This window comes from Lathamus discolor, chromosome 1, assembly GCF_037157495.1.
Source record: "Lathamus discolor isolate bLatDis1 chromosome 1, bLatDis1.hap1, whole genome shotgun sequence".
In the NCBI taxonomy this organism is placed as follows: Eukaryota; Metazoa; Chordata; class Aves; order Psittaciformes; family Psittacidae; genus Lathamus; species Lathamus discolor.
Window position 1 is genome coordinate 126,485,887 of NC_088884.1, and position 23,442 is coordinate 126,509,328.

The window sequence follows — 23,442 nt, forward strand, 5'->3', positions numbered from 1 at the left end:
CTTTATTTTCTTTGTATTTTACTTCCTCTTTCGCGGTCCATGCTGCAGTCAAGCAAGTCCTGAAGACCAGCTCCAGCTTTCACATCATCTTTTAAGTCTTTCTTAACACCTTCTCAATAACCTTGAAGCAACATCGCTCGTCACACAGCACATGTTGCCACAGGGTACCAGTGCAGTAATGAAATCTTCCCTGTGTGCATCCCAACAATAGAGAAGAAATGCAGTTTTGCTTTTTACTACTATAATTGTTTTTTTTCCTGACAAAGACAAAACCTTGATTTCCAATGTATTTCTGGGCACTAAACTAAATAACTGGGTACTCTGCTTGTGTACATCTTTAATTACTAGGGACAGGCAATTGTGTGCCTGTTATTCTTTTAGAGTAACTTCTCCAGACTTTAAATGAAGACAGAGGAGGCCCACACAAAACAATTACAGAAGAGAATTTGTTTACAGGCTATTGCTAGAAGAGATGTAATGCTTCCCTTTATCATCACTTGTCATAGCAGTGACAGCCTGTAAACCTCCTGCCCATGCATTATTCTTTATTTGTCACCGCCTGTGCCAACTCTTGCCCTAGCAGGTGCCTGGCATGTGTCAAACATATGATTCATGGGTTCATTTGATCAACACTGTGAAGAAAAGAGTGATGTATTTTCTTTTAAATTACAAATTAGACATTTGTACCCCATATCCATTGACAAGGGCTTTGGCTCCTTTATTTGAAGTGCACTATTTATAGCTCACTGTAGAATTTAAATACTGGCTTCTCTATCATGCCTAATTCTAAAAGTTAAATTTATGCAATATTATATCATATAAATGAAACCATCCTGCCTCTCTGTTTTATTGTCATGGCAAGCTTGCTTGAACTGTTTCCTTTAGTAACAAATGCGTAGAATGTGTTATCCCCTGGACGTTTAAAGGCCTTCTTAGCGCAGGTTGGTTTCTATTTCACACACCACATATACTTCCTTTCAGAGAATTTCTTTAGAACTATAGTTTTGCTCTGACATTGATGCACATTTACTTGGGCACTTGCTTTTAAATCATAGACTCATAGAATAAATGTGTATGTGTAATATATAGTGTTTGTGAGGTGCTTCTTTTGGAGATAATATTAGCAATACAATAATTAGAAACTGTAAGAAAATGCACTTGTTCAATAGGAAATAAAATGACATTTGGTGTTTTCTTCTGTGAAAGAAATTTATGGAATTCTGTGAAAAGTTTGTTAGTAATCACAAGCACCTAGATCAATTGTTAATCAAAAATTATTCTCAGACAGAGAATTCTAAAGTCTTGTCTGGTCTGCTTTAAGCAAGACTTGAGCTGTGAGATTCACAGGTACTATCTTTGTCAGAGCACCTGAAACATGGGCTCTTTTATGAAGTAGCTAGCCTTTAAAGCCAGCTGCTGACCACCCTATGATAATACCAGTATATTCAGTAATGCAAGAATTGCTTTAATGAGTGATTTAACATGAAACATAAGGTTTTGCTACTGATATAAATAGTAGAAAATACTACAGTTTTCTTTTAAAATACCACTGTTCTACTCTCTGTGGCTTTTACTCTGTGTTTGTTTATGCTTTTAGAGATTGGCAAGATTTGAAACAGACAGTGCCACAAGACATTGCAGGGGAAAATACAATATGAGAGCACTTTCATATTGATTTAAGTTAAGAAAATCATTACTCATGGATCCAAAAGGGATTTTTTTTCCTCCAAGATATTTTCATTTTCACAGCCACATTGGAGTTGCTTGTTGAACTTGAATACTTCATGATGGTTTTGTAGTTATTGAGAAGGTTTTCCAGATAAATTGCCAAACTGTCATCATGGCCAAATCTCAAAATTAAAGATAGAGTAGGTATCGTTGCTGGCACCTGTTTGACTGTGTCATGACTTCTTGTTAGGATACTACTAAAATATAATTCAACAAATTTGGATGCTTTATTTATCTCTAACAATCCATATACTTTTATTTCTGTGTAGACTTGATCTTTGTATGTCACTTGTCTAAGCTCTATAAAAATAAACGCTACTTCTGTTTTTCTTCCTGATTACTTTCAGATATGTCTAAGTGAGGCTGTATTTAGAATTCTGTGTGAACAAGACATGCAAATTTTGTTTGTATTCTTCTGCTTTTTTTGAGTTGTTCTTTAAGTGACAAGGAGAAAATAATACAATTTTTCAACCAGGGGACTAATTGAGTAGATGAAGACAGTTTTCAGATATGTGATTCTGGCCTTAGAAGATGTGCTGGATGTTTTAATGCAATTCTTCACAAATCGGATGACATGCTGTCTGAAATGTGTGAAGAGTTATCTGAGACAGAGGGAGGAAATTACGGCAGAGCACTCTTGTTTGTTTCACAGAATTTCAGATATTATTCTTGAAAAGAAAAAATAATAAAATTTGAGAAACCTCTTTTCCTGTGTTTTCAAGAAGCTTGAAGCAATGAAAGAACAGTACAAATTGCCGTTTATTTCATGGAGTTCAAGCCCCAACAGCTGATGACAGTCAAATTATTTTATTCAACCCTTTTTCTATTTAGAAATTGATATAATAACAGAAAAGAATGTATCGTAACATGAGAGTTTACATCATCTCTCACTGATGTGTTTTCCTGAAGGTACAGTCACTCAGCTTTTACAATTTGCCCATTGAGAGATGTGAAAGGAATAAAATTGTCCTTTGTATGAGACTGAATTTCACTGAGTTTGTTTAGCCCAAGACAAGTGTTAGCAATCAGAATGCATGAAAAGAATGTCTTTGTATTAGTTCATTTAAAAATCAGCAGTGGCCATATTCAAACTGTCTACTGCAAAGGACTTTCCTTAGACATTGTGATACCTAACTAGCAAAGGTCCAGTTAAGGTGTGACCTAGAATTTCTATACAGGCAACACAGAGCCTACCAACACCATGAACAACTTAGGCTGCCCAAGTAAGGCTTTTGCTTCTCTCTTATCAGAGAGTTTATGTGCTTCCTTGGTAGCTGCCTTTACGTACAAAGGGGGAAACTGCCTAGAACCAGCTCATAGAGAATAGCAAATCATATCTGATACAATGCCAAATTCAGAGCTGTGTAGTAGGATTCTGTGATCAGCCAGAGTCTTATCAGTGAACCCAAGTCTGAAGGTCAGCAGGTGAAGATGGAGGATTTGCACTGGAGCTATAGTGAGAAGTGCTTGCTTCCATAGTTGGAGAGCCATGTTCAGGCTGAGTAACCTGAATCTTTTTTATTTATACAGTTGTCTGCATAGTGTGCAGGAATGTGGTCTTGCTCTTGGTGTAGGGTTCCTATTTTGTGCTATTCAGTGCAAACAATCTTCAGACTTGGGGGTGGAAGAGGTCAGAGGAGAAGGACTAGATGACATTAAGGAGCTATAGGAAATTTCCAGTGTCTGAGAGCTAACATAAGCTATGGTCCTAGCAGGTTACATTTGATTTCCTTTGGAAATGTATAATATACTGTCAGTTTGAAACAGTTTCATTTTTCAAGGCTATAAGATGATACAATTTACAATATAGAAAAAAATCCAGACTGACGGCCCTATCAGACTTTCCTGTATTACCTGCAAGGCCTTTTATCTTTGTTTTCAACGTCTGTTGCCCTTCTTCTATATTTCTGCACTATGGGAGTAGCCTCAATGGAGCTCATAAAAGCAGGAAAGCAGTTTGATAAATATATGCTTTAGACAGTCTTGCACGTGGGCACAAAGTACTTGATTTAACCTCAGTTCAGTCATCATACTGATTTGCAGCTAAAATGAGTCAGTGGCATACAGCCCTTGTCCCATGAACACAGTTGGTTATACAAAGACCACCATTCAAAGACACGGTATCTCTCTTGTTACTGTGACTGTTTAGGAATTGTGCTGGTTTTTATTGAGTACGTAAATAGGAAAATGTAAAACTGCTCCTTCAGATGCGGGGAGTGTGCATGGCAAGCTCCCATGAGAGAGATTTGTGTTCCTAGATGTGAATCTCAGCCCTTGCAACCAAAAAAGGGATACCTTTTTTCCACATATTTTGGAATTTAAATGTGTATTCTTCAATCAGCTCCAGAGTAGAGGACAAAATCATTTAGTGTTTAGCTGAATGTCATTCTTTATTGTCTCAGACTTTGCCTTCCTCGCTTGATCTAATACTTCTCCCAGGTATTACTATGGACACAGACCACTCTCTTGACTCACCAGGTCTCCAGTGTTAAGTTTCTTCTCACCAAAACCCCACCTGTACTGTAATCCTTGCAGGCTAATATTCCCAGGTCTCAGGCTGCTCCCTCTTCTGTGTCAGTGTACATCAGGATTCCTCAGTGCGCAATACCATGCAGTACTCTCCCACTAAATACATATAACTACACACCAGTTTCTACTCCTTCCTTTTTTGCAAGTAGATTGGAGAAGTCTTGTGTGCTGATCAGCTAGGAAGGAAAGGAACAGAGACAGGGAGGAGCATGTGCAGGGAGCTCTGTTTCAGTGGAGCTTGATTTTATTTAAACACAAGGTCCTGTATTTTCTGTGTTGTGGCTCATTTGCTTGTTGCCTTTAATCTATGTGTCAGCATTATATGCTCCACTGTACCACTAAATGGTAGTCCTTTCAGGTAGTCTGTAGTAAACTTCTTGCAATCTGTAATGATGTAAGGTCTGGATCGGAGCCTGTGCTGATGATACAAGTCCAAAGAATTAGTAGCCTGATATGAGAAGCAGTCATAACCTGGCAAACACATTTTGGTGAGACTTAGTTTGAAACACCTAGCATCACTAGATATGGCTTATCACGAATTTTAACTATGGAACACTAGGCTTTTCTCTCTCTCTTTCCCTGCCATATGAGATTATCAGATTTTTCCGAAGTAATGAGTCTGACAAGCTGAGGTGTTATGTCAAAGACGAAAGATCAGGATTTCTGTTGCAGATGTATTTAGGAAGAGGCAAAACTGTAGGGTGTCTTATATCATTGGGGTTTTTTTTATGATTCTTTGTGTGTGTTTCTAGTCAAAACAAAAAATGTTCCCATAGATGCTGTTTTGTAATACAAACAGACCAGGATTATGCAGATAAGAGAACCTATCACTTACTCTACATTTGCGGCTTAATTTTATTAGGAAGTCAGCTGTCCAGCTGCTTCATGCTGGCACTCAACTATTAAGATCTTCCTTCAGGTCTGTTTCCCTTCCCATTACAAAAACAATCTAATCGTGCTAGTTTAATGCTTACTTTTTAAAGAATTTATTTCCATGCATAGTTCTTCATAATTAGTTGATATAGGAAACCCACTTGGAAAGGACACTGTTTATAAAACAGCATGCCAGAATGTTTAGCTGGCCTTGGGCTGCAGGAACCAGAGGATGGATGAATATCCTGCAGTTGTTTTGGCCATGATTATATCGTGGATGGCAGGTTGCCCGTAGCAACTGCAGTAAAAGGTCCAGAGTGTCAGTGTCTTCCTCTGTGTGATAAAATAGAGACCATTTACGCTTTCCAAACTGTCTCAGGAAGGATTTGTGGCAGATTTTGGAGGACTTGAAGTGACAAAAGATGGAAGTAGATAAGCTGCTTGCAGGTTATATGCCAACCTGTCTTTCTGTTGGCTCCTCCAGGCCTGGCACCACTGACAGTTTCTTTTGCCCTTCTTTCTAGAACATTTAAAAGAGAAGCTGGAGGAATACATGGTCCGTTTTGGCAAAGTGAGGATTGTACGTACCAAGAAACGAGAAGGGCTCATTCGGACCAGACTGCTAGGAGCCTCGCTGGCTAGAGGAGAAGTCTTGACATTTCTGGATTCCCATTGCGAAGTCAACGTGAATTGGCTGCCTCCCTTGCTTAGTAAGTGTACGAGCATTCATCAGCCATTAAAATTAGAGCATATGGTATAGCTTAAGCACTCAAAGCCATGTCCCACAATAAGCGGGATTTACACTGTACAGACGAGTTTGGAGCTCTGCTGCAGTTTCTGAAGAGTCAGTATGAGACAGAACTCTGAGAAATGTAACCAGCTCTATTTTATGGTTCTTGTGAATAAAAAGCTGGTAAAATTTTGAAGTATCATTTTGGCCTATTATAGTTACAATTTATTTTGTTATTACTGCTACAAAATACACTACTAAATCTAGTAGTATGGTATGCCCTTACTATACACCTGTAAACTTTTGCTATGCAGGTATTGTACTCCTTCCCAGTCCACATTCCATTAAAGCAGCTTTTGCTGTAAATGTATCTAAGACCTCAGAGTTAAATCCAGTAACAACTGCATTCACAATAGGAAGCTCAGAAAGAATGATTTGCTATTGACTGCTTTGCTGGATTCCAGCTGCAGCCAGCAAAGCTCCATTAGTCAAAGGAATGGAAAGAATCAATTGTTGTAGTCTAGGATTTCACTTCAGGAAACAATGTCCCATTTCCTACACACTTGAGTGCATGCAAAAAGTATGTGCTTTGCAAAACGAGTGCTTTTTTGCTAGCAAAAACAAAGAAAATTTCTGAATTTACTATGGACAGTATTTGTATTAATTAGAAGAGTATGTCATAAATACAGAACAGGATAGGTTTTCACCAATTAATGGTTATTGTTTCTTGAATTTTGTTGTTAGAACTGTTTGGCCACATAATAAGGTGAATAAGTATTTGCAGTCAAGAAATGATGTTCTGCTAATGAACTGTCACTTGAGACAAAAAAAAAAAACAAACAACCAAAAAAACCCCAAAACAACCAAGCAAAGCCAACCATAGGAACTAGTTTTTCTTCTTCATATCAGTAACAAAATAATGTACAAAATTCCAAATTTATTTCCTTTCTAGCTTCTTTATCAAATTACACATACAGTCTTACCTCTTGTTTCCATTTGTCCTTAAGCACAACATCAGCATTCTTTTAAAAAACCTCCAGCTTTGTCTAGAGCCTAGATAACACAAAAGAGCAGAGAGAAGTTTCAACAAGCCTTCCACAAACATCTATAAACAAGTAGATATTAAACACTCTGGAGTACTCTACATATACAGCCACCTTTCCTCTGCTTTCTGATTTTGCCACACTGTGCATAACACATTGCTGCTAATGAAAAATTCTCCAGAAGACTCTCAGTCTTGTCCCCTGAAATCTTTTGCTATGTTACTGCAGATGAGATATAGACATTTTATTTTGCTAACTTAGAGATGGGGAAATTGCAAGTTGCGAAGCCAGTTCCTTTTCTTGATTTCTTGTCTGAAATGAAGATACATCTAGCTGGGTTTCACATGGTCACAAAGGATTCATAATTGCAGTAGGGCTGCATTTGGGTGTTGAACTGATGATTGCAGCCCCTGGCCTCAAGCCAGAGAACAGGTGAGAGTCTTCATCAGGGACCAGGTCCCAGTTCTGCTTAGTTCTCATGTTCCACATGTAGTTCTCATTTCACATACAGTAGAAATACCCATAGCTAACCAGCCAGGGGATCTAGAAATTAATCTTTAGGAATACTGGAACCCAGAATCAACAGGCATAATTTAAAAGAAAATGTGGAGCATTACATGAGGAGAACCAGACAATGAACACACAGCTTTTAAGGATGCCCTGTGCATTTTTTTTTCCTAAAGGGATGAGAAAACTTTCTCATACCCAATAGGTGGCAAATATTTACTATACTGAAATCAGAGGACAACCAGTTACTAATAATAGTAAAGTTAATGAATTTTTGCAAGTGTTTATCCAAAGATCTATCTTGTGATTCATTCAGTGCTGCATGTGACTGAATGTCATTCAAGGAAACCACAACAGAGGATATATTGTGTATTTATTGCTTTGAAGCTGCCTTATTTTAGCTCTGATTTATCTGTCATGTGTAGTAAGAAGTCCTCAACAGGAGGGCAGTTCAGCCCTGCTCTGGAGTTGCCTCTGAAGAGGTGCAGTGGTTTCCACTGTTCCAAACCAGGTTTTGTTCAAAATGAGACCTTGAAAGTTAGAGGACTAGGAGGTACTGAGAAAAGCAAGAGCAATCACATAAAAACAGTTCTCAAAGTTATTTAGTCACCTAACTTACATTTTCAGAATTGACTGTCAGGAAGACAGTTATTTTAGTACTTGTTAGGTATCTAAATAGCTTTGTGGTGCTGAGCCACAGCTGGTTTCAGTTACAGTCCTTCGTTTTGTTTTCTTAAAAACAGGTGCAACATGGTTTTTCTTTATTTTCTTTAAGCTTTATTTAGTTTATTTTTTTAGCTTAAATGTGATTCTAAACTGAGAAAAACAACTTTCAGATCTCAGAGAGTTTAGCCTGATATTCACTGAGCAGGTAGCTGTGGTCATGTAAAAATGTTGGCAAACACAGCTGTTTGTCATCACTCCTCAATAGTATATAGTCAGCAGAAGGAAAGATGTGATTTGGGCTCCAGCTGGTGTAGTGTAAAATCACTGCTACTGCAGGTAAGAAACTTGAGCAGCAAACCAGCTGAAAGATGAAGGCATTTCTTTCTTTCTGCTGATGTTGCTGTAGGAGCAGTAAGAGGGGAGATGGACAACAGATAGATTAGTAATGTCATATGCTACCAGAACTAGTTTTGTTAAAATAGATTTTTTTTCTGACCTAGACTTAAAACTATATCATTATTAGATTATGCTTAGCAAGTTATCAAGATACCTGCTAGCTATAGCCGACCATCTCCACAACATTATATAATGCATCACTTGCCAGTGGGGATACTAAGAGTACAAGTACTTATGACAACTCAGATAATGAGATAATTTGCTGAGCCATTCAAATGTTGTCACCATCTGTAACAACATATTCAGTTAGGAAAATAACAGTGTTTGCAATGTGGCATTGTTGCTTTAACCAGGCCAATTTGAAACCAGCAAATGAAATTAAAGGGGTGCATCTTTCTCGTAAAGGTAAAACCTAGGTTTTTGAGATACTGACTTAACCAGTATTGAAAACTTCTGTTTATTGCCACATATACACACTCTGCTTGATACTATAAGTGCTGAATTCAAATATATATGTATATATTGCTTAAAACTGCAAGGGAGGAAGCTCTGTGCAATGATGTTCCCTCTTGTTCCTAGGATTTCCCTCAAATCTGCAAAAATTTTACGTGTATGGTGATGCTTATCTTTCTGTTCTTCCCTTTAACTGCAGCATATATGCTTTGAAATAATACACAGAAATTTTCAGAACATAGGAATTCAGGACATAGGAATGCATAACAGGATGATGAGTAAATGCAGCGGAAAAGAAATACTGTAAAGTATTTCAGCTATGGCTTTCAGCTTCTTGCAGAGGAGCAGGTGGAATAAAGAGCAGTGGCTGGCAAAGGCAGCAGCATTTTCACATCTGTTAAGCTATGGTACCAGCACTCTTGTGAAATGTAAGGTAGCCCTACAGCCCTTTTTTCTGTTTCCTAAATTCATATTGGGCTTACATTTAAGCCTAAGAAGTATGTATGCAAAATTAATAAATTTAGGCATACTGAAAGAAACATTTAGGCTGTAAGTTTGATTTGCTGCCTTTGTTGCGCACAACTACAAACACTCTGGTTTCTTCAAAAGTTAAGATATTTCTGAGGTTCCTCGTCTTCTCTAAAACATTCTGTGGGCTGAGAAGTAGGTTCTGCGGAAACACACAAGAACAGGCAGGTAAGCATCGTCTTACTTGCAAAATTGTTGCAGAGTTGTATAAATGAAGGCTGGGATTGAGTTTGGTCATTCCTCAAATAATTTTCTCCATGGCCATTTCTGTGTGTGACTTACAGAGTTCCAATCCTTCAGTCTATTTAAGGCTACAGCTTTTAAAGATCAGGAGAATGATGCTAATGTATTATGAGTCTTCCTTTGACCTGCTCCAGCCAAATCAATCCCATTTAGTTTTGCTCCTCCAATCAATTTAGAAAGGAGGGATCAGAGACAGATTATTATAACTATTAGAGGGACCATCACATGAAAGAGGTTATGTAAAAATGGCTTTACATAATGATTACAGATAGCACTACACAGTATACCAGTGAATGAAATTATATTTGGCAATAGCAACAGTAATGCAGCCATTATGTCTGAGATGAGTTTCCTATAATTTTGTGAGAGCCTGTGCTTTAAATTTATTTCACTATTAAAGGATAAGAATATAAAAACCTGCTGAATTTCCAGGCACAGTAATTTCTCACTAGCAGTCGGCGTTCTTCCCCCATCTGGACAGTCTATAAACAGCAACTGAGAATAAATATGAAAACTACAGATGTTTCACTGAAATAATCTTTTTTCTTAATTTTAATCCTTCAGAAGCACAGAAGCAGAGTCTGTATTGCTAATCCTTACACTATGATTACCTGCCTTCCTATCTAAGTGTTCGTTCCACACTCAGCCCCCTGATTATTTTTTTGGGGTATTATCAAGCACCAGTGAAATCTAATCCTTAAAAACAAAAGAAGTTTTCCCCATACTCCCTACAATGCAAGAAACTAGGCTATCATTCAGAGAAAAAGCTTTATTATACTTGGAATTTTAAGATTTTGTTTCCTCAAGAGTTCACAGATAGGTTTTCTACAGTACAGATTTTCCCTGTACTTCCTAATTTCAAACCATTATTTTTCTGCTTATTCTTGCAGTTGGAATGTCTTCTTTACTTTTGTTTCTTTTCTGAGGAGCTGTGTGGGATTAAGCAGCAGGAATTACCAAAGCAGACTCAGGCTCACCCTGCCCTTACACCAGACGTGGGAATTTGATTTAGCTTCGCACTTCTCTTATTTTTTTCCAAAAAAGCAAAAAGAAATTCGTTTCTTTGGAAAATAAATGAGTAAGAGCAACACTGTGGGGCCTTCTTTATATCTCAAAGACTAGTACAAAACAAATAGGACGCAAGCCCTATTTTGTTCATGTTGGAGTTTGCCTTTAATTTGTAGCTTTTGATCTCAAAGTTGATGCACACTAGCGCCACAGGAACAGCAGCTGAATGGTTGCAAGGGCTGAGATTCACATTTAGGAACACAAATCTCTCTCATGGGAGCTTGCCATGCACACTCCCCACATCTGAAGGAGTATTTTTACATTTTGCTTGCTGGCTTGTTCCATAGCTGACAGATTGGGGACAGCTCAGAGTAGCAAAGTGACAGAGATATAGATGACTGGACTCCTGTGGGTCTCACAGGGATATGCCTCCCTTTAAAGAACTGTAAATGCTTCTAATCATTGCCCAACTGCATTAAGTCCACTTTAGATAAAGGTTTGATACAGATTTGAAAAATGAAATTATTTGGGGGCCACAGGGAACAAAGCAAGCAATCTTCAAACATCAGAAAAACCTGTGGGATTCACTTTGCAGTAATATGATAGATGGCTTGACTGGACATGCCGTTTCCTATTTTCTACTTTCATTTTTCAGACCAGATTGCACTAAACCACAAAACCATCGTGTGTCCTATGATCGATGTCATTGACCACAATCACTTTGGCTACGAGGCACAGGCGGGGGATGCCATGCGAGGAGCTTTTGACTGGGAAATGTACTACAAAAGAATACCGATTCCTCCAGAGCTCCAGAGAGCTGATCCCAGCGACCCCTTTGAGTAAGTAGTGATAAAGGGGAGAGTGGGAACATGAAGCAGAACAAGCAAAGAAGGCAACAGTAGCAGAAGTATCCAAGCCCAGAAATTTCCATGTGGGGGCCACTCCATACTAATGGAAGGTCATAGAAGCAAACAACTTCTGTACATATTTATGAAACCCCAAATCTAGCAGAAAGATCAGGGTAATGTTTTGCAGGATTCACAAGCTGTGCCTGGAAATACAAACCTTCCACATCTTTTCTGGCCCAGTGGTCATACGTTAAAGAAAGGGGCACATACTGGTAGTTAAGAGAAATTATTGCCATTGGACAAGGAGTGAATGTGACTGCAGTTACTCTGTTTATTCCACAGAGCACTGAACAGACTTTAGTTTAATGTTTTATTTGCTGGAGATTGATGCAATGCATGCATCAATAGCTGAGTCCACATTCTGCCAGCAGATGCTTTGTTTATGACTTGTGATATTGCTACTCTATATGTATTGCTATAACTTAAACAGAGCTGTCAAACCTGAGCAGTGTCAAGCTGATTTGTAAATAAATTGTTATAAGCCAGCCAGTATTGTATACATAAGCTTTTTCACAGGAATGATCATCTACGTTTCACAAAAGTAGATGGTTTTTTTTAATTATTCTCATGTAAGGATCAGCTAGGATTAATCCTCATTAGCAGAGAGGACAGACAGACAGGCATGATTCAATGTGACAGTCTCCAGGGCTGTCACAGAGCTTGGATCCTTGCAGGACTGGCAGCAGGACTGTCTCTGATGCTGTCATTAGCTCTGGCTGAAACTCGCTGCAGGTTTTGGCAGTTTAAAACTCAGCATTTTCCCCTCCCCAAAACAAAACCTGGGAACAATAGCAACAGAAAACTTCTGTCTCTGACCAAGACTCTTCTCTATTTTGAAGTAATGGATCCAATTCATGCAGAAATTGACCCTTATGTCCAGGGAATGACTAGATGGGTATAGGGAGAAATAGGTAATTGTGGCATTCAGTGGGCTTATTTTCATTATTCTGCTTGTTCCTTTTTACTTATCTTCATTATTCTGCTTGTTCCTTTTTACTTATCTCCATCTAGACTCGTCAGTCTTCATCTTGCATTAGTGTAAGTCCTGATGAAATACTTTCCATCAGCTGCCAATGTGACCACTCTACATCATAGATGCAGTTAATGCAATCACATAGCACTCCAGAGCATCTAGAACCTCCATTTCTCTTCCACAAGTCTTCCTGGTCTTCTGAGTAGCTGTAATTTCTTTCTACTTACTGAAAGCCACCTAGCATATCATGTAATTCGGTTCAGCATTCAAAGTTTGTATATGAGTAAAACTCCTATATTGCAAGGGTTACTTATCTACTATTTCACCCATTTACAGTTTGTTGTATGCTTCTTTCAAAGACAAGAGAGGACAGAAGAGTATGCATTTGTAGGACACTTCCTAGAACAGACATGGCTTTGTGCAGTACAGAACAGATGTGGTGGTTTTGCATGAACTGTTGCTACGATCAACCTGGCAGCAGGTGATGCTCATCTCGCCGTGCCTGCATTCGTAAGACACATAAATGGCTTCACAAGGAGTAACATAAAGAACAATGCGACCTGTAGTCTCATGTAATCTGAGTTCTTGTTTCCCCAGAGAGGTAAAAAGGCTTCCTAGTTCTTACACAAATCAGTGAGAGTTTTCCTTTGTTTTCCCCATGACAGTATCTGCATCAGACTAATGCAGGTGGAAAAGCAGCATTGCACATGAATCACTATGTCAAACCCCACACATGGCAGCATGATTGAAGGCTGGTGGAGCTAGGACAATAACTTTGCTCAAAAGTACCCTCTGCCTATAATGGTGAGGGTTTAGATGTGTTTTAAATAATCAGTATGAATTTTGCTTAGGGGAGGAATTATTTTCTAATTCAGAGTCAGTACTGCTTTTCTCCTAGGGCCCTCTCTGTTGACACGTTGAGCTTTTAATACCTGCTTACAAGAAGTATGGTAAAAATTACAAACAGTTTTAGATATCAGCAATTTAATTGACCAAGACAAGTTCTATAGAATTTAAGAGACAGAACAATTTTCCTGTGCATATACGCTAAAACTAGAAATGGCTTCAGCTAGCACCACAGTCATTATGTTATTTTTTTTTTTTTTGTAAGCAGTAGGGTTGGGGTTTTCTTATTTATTTAGGTTAAATATTTTACTATTGGTATCCTAATAGCTTTATTTCTTGCCAGCAGCATCAGTTTTGAGCTGATCCTTAATGAACTGGAAAACTGCCAGCATTTTTAGTAAAACACCAGCAAATAATAGGTACGTGATCCAAAAATTGTGCTGATGAGCTTTTTCCCTGGCTTAAAGTGCCAACTCAGTACATGTGCTAAGCAGAAAAGATCACATTAGCCTAAGAACTGATGTACATAAAACCAGATCAAACGATGGAAGACCTAAGACCAGTCATTATATTGTCTGAATTATATTATCTGAATGATATATGGCTTTCTGTCTGAACTCATGAGATCCCACTTGGAGTACTGGGTACAGTTCTGGTGTCCCCAACAGAAGGAGGACATGGAGCTGTTGGAGCAAGTCCACAGGAGGGCCATGAGGATGATAAGGGGGCTGGAGCACCTTCTGTATGAAGACAGGCTCAGAAGAGAAGGCTGCGTGGAGACCTCATAGCAGCCTTCCAGTATCTGAAGGGGGCCTACAAGGATGCTGGGGAGGGACTGTTCATTAGGGGAAGTTCAGGTTAGATATAAGGAAGAAGTTCTTTACTGTGAGGGTGGTGAGGCACTGGAAGAGGTTGCCCAAAGAAGTTGTGAATGCCCATCATTGGCAGAGTTCAAGGCCAGGTTGGACAGAGCCATGAGCAACCTGGTCTAGTGTGAGGAGTCCCTGCCCATGGCAGGGGGTTTGTAACTAGATGATCTTAGGGTCCTTTCCAACCCTAACCATACTATGGTAAATACTGCTGTAGCAAACATCAGCTGTTTGCTTTTGACACAAGAAACTGAAGTGTTGTCAGATAGGCTTTTGATGCGACAGTATCATGGAGCTAACCGAGCTCCAGTGCCAGCTGTGGCAGTGTTTCTAGAATTACTTTTTCCCTGCTTCTATTGTATTTTTTTTTTTAATGTACTGCACTTTGGTTAGTGTTTGACAGGTACTCTCCTACTTAATGCTGTCTACCTGGACACAATCTTCCAGTTCAAAATGCCTCATGTGAAGAATCTAGACATTCTCATCCATTTGTGGTGTGAGACTGAGCATGGTTTATTGTTCATACATTACAGCGCCACTCAAGCACCATCTCCACCCTTTGCTGTGATAGAACTTGAAGTTTCATTTCAGATCTCAGCTTTTCCTGATGTACACCCACACCCATCCTCAGGCAACTACAGCTGTTCACAAGTAGCTTTACACCATGATTTGGCTTGATGTTTATGACTTTAGGACTGTACTGCTTCCAGCCTACCCAGTGTCAAATTGTGGTACAGATGCGCCAGCCTGGGAAACAGATGACAAATTTATAATGACATTAGGATTAGGCTGCATTTATCTCCAAAATGTATCAGTTTGGTTCACATGTAGTATGTTACTGGCCACTCCAAGTTTTCCATAGGTTTTGCTTGAACCAAACTATAAAACATGGTTTTAATTGAAGCTCCTGTGTGAATTACTGGCTGTTTTTCTGTGCTCTTTGTGGTGTGTAAGAAAGTTTAGCAACTATTGCATAAATAGATATAGAGTAGCCTTTAAGATTGTTTTTCTCAAAGATCTGTGTTGCTGTTTTTTAAGGACGCATTGAGTCCTTAGAAGCATGGAAGTTGGACTTCACCCCTATAAAATGTTGCCTTCCCATCCAGAGGCTAAATCTGTGAACTCCTTGTCAATTTCCCTTTTTCATGTGCCATAGAAACAGCAGAAGTTCTCTATTGCATTCAACTGACATGCCACTTTTGCAGCTCATGACAATTGGCTGTAGTGATTTTTCTCCTGAGATTCATGTACAACTGCCCCAATATATTATGAAGGGGCTTCATGCTATTTTCCTCTGATGCATTCAGGGTTGTATAAAAGACACAGAGCAAATTGGTGTTCTGATGTATTTTGGGAAATTGTCAGGCAATTATCACCATGTCATGATGATGCTTACGGTCTAGATCCAGGGTCAATGATTATTCAGCAGAATTTGAGGTGACTTGGGAAATTATCTTCTCATCTATAAACTGGGAGGACCAGAGATGTTTACCTCCTTTGTGGCAAGGATGACCTTAGCTTATTGTCTCTCACTGGTTTGTTTCTTTATCATGACAAAGATTTGAAAGCGTGCCCTTATGGGACATGTAGATTTAGGATATAAGAGCGTGCTCTTGTGTGGCTGTTTCTTTCTATGGTGCAACCACTTTAGTCTCTGGAGGAATTTGCCTAACCCAAGCGATTGCCGCTTAAACTAATAGGGTAACCTTGTTACTATAATGGACTGTGATATACAGCATGTCAGTTTGTATGATTTAATAGCCTGTCTGGGCTAAAAGCTCTGTGGAAGTTTAAAACAGAGGTTTGATATGCTCAGGCCTGCTGGGGATGACTGCCCTTTACTTCCTGGCAGCACTTAGATTACATCAATTCATGTTATCACATGCCTGATCTGAAAATGGGCATCGGTGTCCATCCATGCCAGCAGCAGTGAACCTAACTAGGCACAAAAGCATAAACAATTCAACTGAAAAAACTCTTTGTAAAAAATAAATAAATAAATAAATAAATGAAAAATCCAAGAAAAACAAAACCCCACCAAATAATGGAGAGAGTTAATGTAGCACCAATCAAGTAGGGTAGGAAAGGGCTGCACAGCTCCTTGGTGCAGTTTTATGCTGGGGTAACGTTATGATTCAGGAGAGAGGGGAAGGTGCAGCCGAGATCTAACAGCTTTGCTATTGAATTGCAACTCAAGATGGAAAGTGTAACTGATGAGAGAAGTGTTGTGCTGTTTACTGGATGCCAAGACTTCTAGCGCCTATTTGGGAAAGTTAGTTTTTTTGGCTTATGACCGCTCCTTACTCTCTAAGAGTTCTTTGTTTGCCTTCTGATGTAAAGCTGTCATCTCCAGATGTCACTGAAGGGAGACAAAGCTGAAGAATCATATTATTCTAGCAAAGGATCAGGACAGTAGTTTGACAAATACTGGGTTAGCTGAGGAAGTAGAAGCAACTTTGATGAGGCATTTTAGTTCCTGTACTCAGTTTCCTATTTATAAAATAAGGAATCATTCCACCATTGCAAATCTACTTTGCGTATGAGTCTGGCAAAGGTTATAGGATTGAGGTCTCACAGTTATAGGGGCCGCTTATGGTTTATGGATGTACTTTCTGGTAAAATTTCAGACATGCTTAGGGGATAAAATGAGGCAATCAATACATTTTTATCTTCCCTTTCATCACAGACTCTCCAACTTGGATGTAATGTGTGACCTTAAAGAAACCAGGAAGATTACGTGGCCCTTTTTGTTGAATTACATATGTAAAATCATATTATTATTATGCAAGCTGTTGTAAGCATGCTCTTTTATTTGAATTGACATACTCTCAGAAACAATCTCTTTCTGCTGTTCCTTTCTTTCAGTCCTTATATGTACATTTTACAACATGTTGTGCAAGGAAAGTCTTTGCTAAGACTACATTTCAAATCTGACAAGCACTTTTACAATTTTATTATCATTTTCCAAAGTTTAGAAAGTACTTTGGACAATGATTTCTGTTCTATAGCTCCCAGAGCTTTATAGTCTGTCTTTTATGGCTGATTTCTGCCTATAAACATATTCATAAAACCTCTCGCAACCAGAAACAATCGTCTATTTTTATAAAGCCGAAGTATAATCTACTGTTTTGAACTGTGCTACAGGAATGTTTGATATGAAGACATTATCCTGCAGAGAAGCAGTCTCCAAACAGTGTGAGTTTGTGTAATTTAAGGTCTTGATTTATTGTTTTTACAAGCTGTGGTCTGTAGAAGACTGTTAGTGGAGATAACAATAGTGGAGATAACAATAGCTTTTACAAACTACCATCCACCCGTAGCACTAGCACAGTGAAGACATGCATATTCAGTGTAGAGGTTCTGTACAACCAGTACATTTTCTCTGAAGGCCAGTTCAGAAGTGAGAACTCTACAGAGAGTGTAATCCATCAGAGTAAAATTTAAAAATCATTAAAAAACAAACAACCAAGGATAAAAAACTATTGCTGGTATAGTTTTTTGAACCTCACAAGAGTCACTTAAGGGATTATTCGAGTCCTACATAGTAGTTGAAATGGGTAGATTCAGGTTTGATACACAACACTTCAATGTTACTAGTGACTTTTGCCTTCCAAGATGAAAAGGAACTAATTTTGTTCAAAATGTTCATAATTCACCTTGAATGTAGAGTTTCTAGAGCTGTTAGACTGCTACTTAAAACAAGTATTAACTTTAGAGCTTGACAGTCTATATGCACATATGCTGAGGCAAATTCAGAGAGTGGGTCACCATAACTACCAATAATTAGAAAACTAAGTCGTTTCTGGACATGAATTTAATATTTCTTTACATAAATAAAAGACTGAGAGGGTGGCCAAGAAGAACACAGAAAGATGCTGCTCAGTGCATACATGTGAGCTATTTAACGCTATCAACATGCTATTGATACAGATGACTTGGCATTCAAAATTATAAAATCATGTCCAAACAATTTTCCTAAGAAAAAAAAAAAAAGGAAATCACTCTTTTAAAATAATTATTTCTGTTCTTAATTGTGTATTTTCAAGCCATTTGCTCTAGAACTTTCATGCAGGATTTGGTGACACCTATTGGTACTAAGAAATGGAAAACCAAGACTCATTTTTGTAGTGTTTGCCTGCATAAAGTTAGGAGTGACCTATGCATCCACTTCCATTTCTATTTGTTGTTGTGGGTTTTTATTAAAGAATTTCTATCTAAGACCAATTTCTATCTAAGGACTCGATCTAGTGCCACGCTTGCTTCGAACAGAGAGAGCAAAGTCTAAACTGACTAATTTTGTCAGACTCCTCTGTGCCAAACCTCTTCCAAATCTGTGCATTGATGTATGTTCCATACACGCTCATTGCCTCATATTAACTGATACTCTTTAACTTCTGTCCAGTATGAGCAGTTGGGCTTGGGGGTCTATGTGTGTGTGTCATCTTCCCTTACTCTATAGGGTCTGTCAGATACTCCACAGTATCACAATGCTTTACTTCCTTTCCTCTCCAGTGCCCATGGCTCTTTTTTCAGAGGCAGTGACCAACTAAGTATGGCACAGAAGCATCTTCACTTGCCGATACATACTTTCTGATTTTTTTGTCCACATAGAATAATAGTGACTGTCCAGCTATCTTGGCATAGGACTCCCTTAGCCCTGAAGAGGTTTTTCTGGCTTCCACTCTGAAGAAATTAAGCTGCCAATGCAGTTTGTGCTGGAAGCACAAAAAAAATGGGGCTGGGAAGAAATTTATGTATAGCTAGTGTTTCAGTACTGTTATAATATCTAACCAGAAACTTTCTTGCCACAGCTTTAACCCCCATATATTTTGTCATATACACTGTACACTTGGAGAAGACCTTTTAAATAATTGAGGATTCATGTCAGATCAGTTCATTGTTCAAGTCATTTATATTTATTTTTTTCAGTCTCAGTAAGTCATGTTTTCTAGATCTCTGATTATTCTTGGCTCTCCTCGGGATTTTTTCCATACTGAAAGCAGATACTGCCAAAGCGTTACCATTGCCTAGTAGAATAAGCAGGTGATGTTGTCTGTCTCAGAGACTGTGTTCCTTTTTACGTTTCCTTGACATTGTTGATTTATGCCAGGCTTGTGCTGTGGTGAAACCTCTACATCAGTTTCTGCAGAACTGGTATCTAGCCAAGTGTTCATCATTCCCATCTTGTAATTCAGATTTTGTATGTCTGAAGGCAAGGTATTTTTCTTCATATCTATTTGGAGTGCAGTGTCCAAAAAGGTGATCTGTCTTCATTATCCCTAGATCAGCATGATATTTGTAGGAGAACATTTTGATTTTTATCTTTTTTTGCCTTCACTTCTCCAGTTTGCTAAGGTTTTTGCATTCTGATTAATCACTCATTTTTTACAGCCTATTGCAATGTTTGAGCTCTATTTGAGGTTCATGCAAATGGCAAACTCTGTTCTAAATTCTGATTTGTAGAAATGTCTGTTTGGTCCATGCCAGAAACCAAGATATGCAAAGTCTCTGGCTTTCAAACAATGCATCCAGTGGTTCCTCCAATTTCTCAGCCAAAAATGCAGCATGTACTAGTTCTGTGGCCCTGGAAATTTTGTCAGATGTGGAAGACTTGCTTTCTGCCAAGGAAACCTTTATAAAATGGTACACAAGACTTCCTCCACATGTTCTGGATGGCATTGAACTTATAGCATAATGGCAGCTGTCTCTCCAGGTCCCTTCCAAACCTGACACCAAGGTCTAAGACCTCATGGGCACATGTTCCAAACCAATACAGTTATTTACAAAGCCCTGTTTAAAGCTCCATGGAGTAGCGCTGCTGAGTTGCACCATGTAGGGTTTTAATGCAACACTGAACTGAGTCAGATGCAGGACAGTGTTTGCAGATACGCTTTCAAGAAAATTTCCGTTCTGATGTTGGGTAATAAGTGATTGCTTTTTAATGATGGCTATCAGCAGTTTTTGCATCTCTCTGACAGCAATTATTTCTCTTCCGTATTTCTGTAGTAACCCTGAAAGTTAGCTGTGAATCAGATCTAAGAACCTGAATGAGAAAAAGAGAGCTAATACCAATTTTGTTTAAATTATATGGGGAGTTCACTATAGGTATTGATGTGATGAGGACTTTAGAAATAAGACATTCAAGATCACATTCTAAATTGTCCCCAGACACACTAGCATCTGTTTTCTTTTCATGTAATTAACCAAAATATCACCATTCTAGCTGGAAGACAAGTTTTGTCAAGAGGCAAAGGCAAATGCCTCCAGCAACTTGTGCGGGTGAAAATCATGCTAAACACTCCAAATTTTGCTGTGTTAGTTTATAAGATGCTGTGCATATCTGAGAGAGCAGGAACAAATAAGGCTCAAAACAGTTGACATTTGTTTTTCAGTGAAGTGCCAAGGTAGTGTCCTTTACTAGGGAAGAAGAGTCATATATCACCTTTGTTCATTTCTAAAAACACCCATTTCCTTTGGGGGATGACAGCTGTCTCTTCAGGTGAATTATTTGGAAAATCAACCCCTCTGATGTTTTCTGTCGTTAAGTTAATGTGTCAGTGTTATTTTCAGTGCTGGAGAGGGGCTGTAGGCTTTAAGTTACACAAGTCCATTTGCCCCCTGCAGAGAATGAGGTGCCTGCAAGGATTGAGGATACTGGTTATCCAGCAGAAAGTTTAGCTATTCTGCAGAACATCCCTGGCTTTTCTGTGCTAGGAGAAATAACCACTCTGTTTTCCCATGAGTACAAATGACCTGTGGACATGCAGTGAATTGGAAGTGCAAGAGATGGTGATAAGCCAGGAGCGCAGTGGGAGAACAGTAACAACATTTTCCCTTTCAGACCATTGTGACCATGCAAAGGACCTCTCAGAGTACCTGAGGTGAAGATAAACGGTGGGGGAAAAAGTAGTTTCGAGCAGTATTTGCAGACCACTGCCCAGGGACCTGAGGGTAGTGGTTTCAAGACTCCCAGAAGGCACTGAAGGAAAGCAAACTCCCTTAGTTCTCACCCACAGGAAATGTTTCAAAACCCCAGCTCACTGCTTTGCAGTAGGTTTTGATGCTTAGCCCATTTTGTAGTGATTCTTTTCGACAGAATGACAGGTTAAACAGCAAAACTGTTGGAAGCACAGTCTTTGTTCCTGACTTGCGCAAAGGGCACTCAGAGAAGAAGAATAGTCCTTTGTTAGTGGTAGTTACAATATATATAACTAGTCAATGTAGCTAATTCAGATGGGCCCTGTTGTTTCAGGGGTGTTCTCATTTGACTTTAAATCAAACAGCATAACCAAAATGAAATTATTATAAATGTACAACTATACTGCTTTAATATTTGCATTTTATCTTGTATTACTGTAATTGCGTTTCCATTTCTGAGGTTTTTGTAAATCACAAGATACTGCAACCAATTTCCACTATTGAATTCCTATAATGATAATTTAATAGATTCATAAATCTTTAATACTAAAACAGAGTATTTTGACTGTCTCAGTGGAACTGGTAATAATTTAAGAACATTCATATATCTAGTGGAAGGTAATAACATGCTCATAATTTCTGTAGACATGGAAGGACTCAAAACTTTTCAAAATGTTGGTGTTAGGATGACTGAGACTATGCAATTTTTATACTGCCTTTTTATTTTTTTAATGTGGTATAACAGAATGCTGATCAAGCTTTTCTAGAATACTTAACACATGTTCAGGTATTTTAAAATATTAAAACACGTGATCAAGTGCAATAGAAAATATGTCTTTTGATTGCCTTTTCATTTTTTGCCTTTTTATTTTCCTTACTAGCTCGTGGGATATGAAAGCTTTCTAAGCTCAGCAGGCACAGCTGACCATAGGCTGCAAGAATATCTGTGTCACGGAAGGCTGATAGATGGGCCTTATCTACAGACAGATTTCATCTGTCTCATCTAATGCTTATTAAGAAATCTAACCTCGGTTAAATTGTATTATACAAACCTTCAATTGGATCAAGAGCTGGTTTCTGCAGTAATTACTGGACTTACATCTCCACCTACTGGCTAATAGGGCAAAGTTCCATTCAAATGGTAGTTTAAATGAAGTCGAAGTAGTGTTTTACCTGTAAAAGCTCTTATATTAAAATCATTTACAGGCACGATTTTCAGGGGAAGTTTGTTCAGAGTTCCTTGGCCACGTATGTAATAAAGCCATTGACTTCGTAGTCCTTGACCTATGAATATTAGCCTATGTCTTCATAAAGAAAATATAACAAGATTTTTCAGTCAAAAAAAAAAATGTATTTAAAATCACCTGGAGATCCCTTCATTGAGAATGCATGAGCACATCTGAGAGTCAAGTGTGCAGTAGACCTGTAGAAAGATTTCTGTTAACTCAGGAAAGCTTAATAGCAATAATGATATCACTACAGGAAATTAATTACAAAAAAAAAAAGAAAAACAAACAGAACAATCTGTTCTAGAAAAGGACTCTGACAACTGACCCCATTGGGTGATTGTCAGTGTTGGCATCCAGCAGGAAAAAGAAAAAGGAGGGCAGGGAACACACAAAAATCCCAGTAGCAGTTTAGAGATTAGCAAAGAGAAAAGGCTGAAATTTGGTAACGAGGAGTTCAAAATCAAAGTGAACTGATAATGAAAATTTCTGTCAGGATAGATTTCATCCATTGGTAACGGTAGAGAAAGAGAAATGCTGTTTTTTAAAAATGATGATCATAGACAATGACTCTCCAGTGTGATGGCAGCTGTGAAAAGGGCAAATGCAATCCTGGAACTTATTTTCCTGTAGCCCTTGTCCCTTCATGGTTACAGAATCTCAGCTGCCCCTACTGTTTTTCCTCACAAGTCAGGATGTCATCTCCTCTCAACCACAGATGGAATCTGTCATGCTTCTGTTGTCTTTTAGACACTACAACCTCTTCCTGATTTCCCCAGGGAGAAGGGAAAAACATCAAATAGACACAAAATTACAGCTCCAAAGATTTTGCTTTCTCATTCTTTATGGTGGGGCATTCATTTGTGAGAGATGATATCATGTCCTGTCTACCTGCATCTTAATATCTTTTGACTAGCATTTTTACTTAATTTCTCCTTAATTAGTAAGTTTCTAGCTACAGAAAGCTTTCTACTAAAGATACATTAGTAAAATCTTAA

The 23,442-nt window shown here is 38.5% G+C and overlaps 1 protein-coding gene across 3 annotated transcripts in view; it reads left to right on the plus strand.

Moving 5' to 3' along the window:
* Positions 1–23,442, plus strand: part of GALNTL6 (polypeptide N-acetylgalactosaminyltransferase like 6) — a 463,438-nt gene that overhangs the window by 373,069 nt on the left and 66,927 nt on the right. For all 3 annotated transcript variants that reach the window (XM_065665243.1, XM_065665244.1, XM_065665245.1), the window contains 2 exons: positions 5,655–5,840; positions 11,360–11,543. In XM_065665243.1, coding sequence (XP_065521315.1) covers positions 5,655–5,840; positions 11,360–11,543 — 370 coding nt within the window. The remainder of the gene's footprint in view (positions 1–5,654; positions 5,841–11,359; positions 11,544–23,442) is intronic.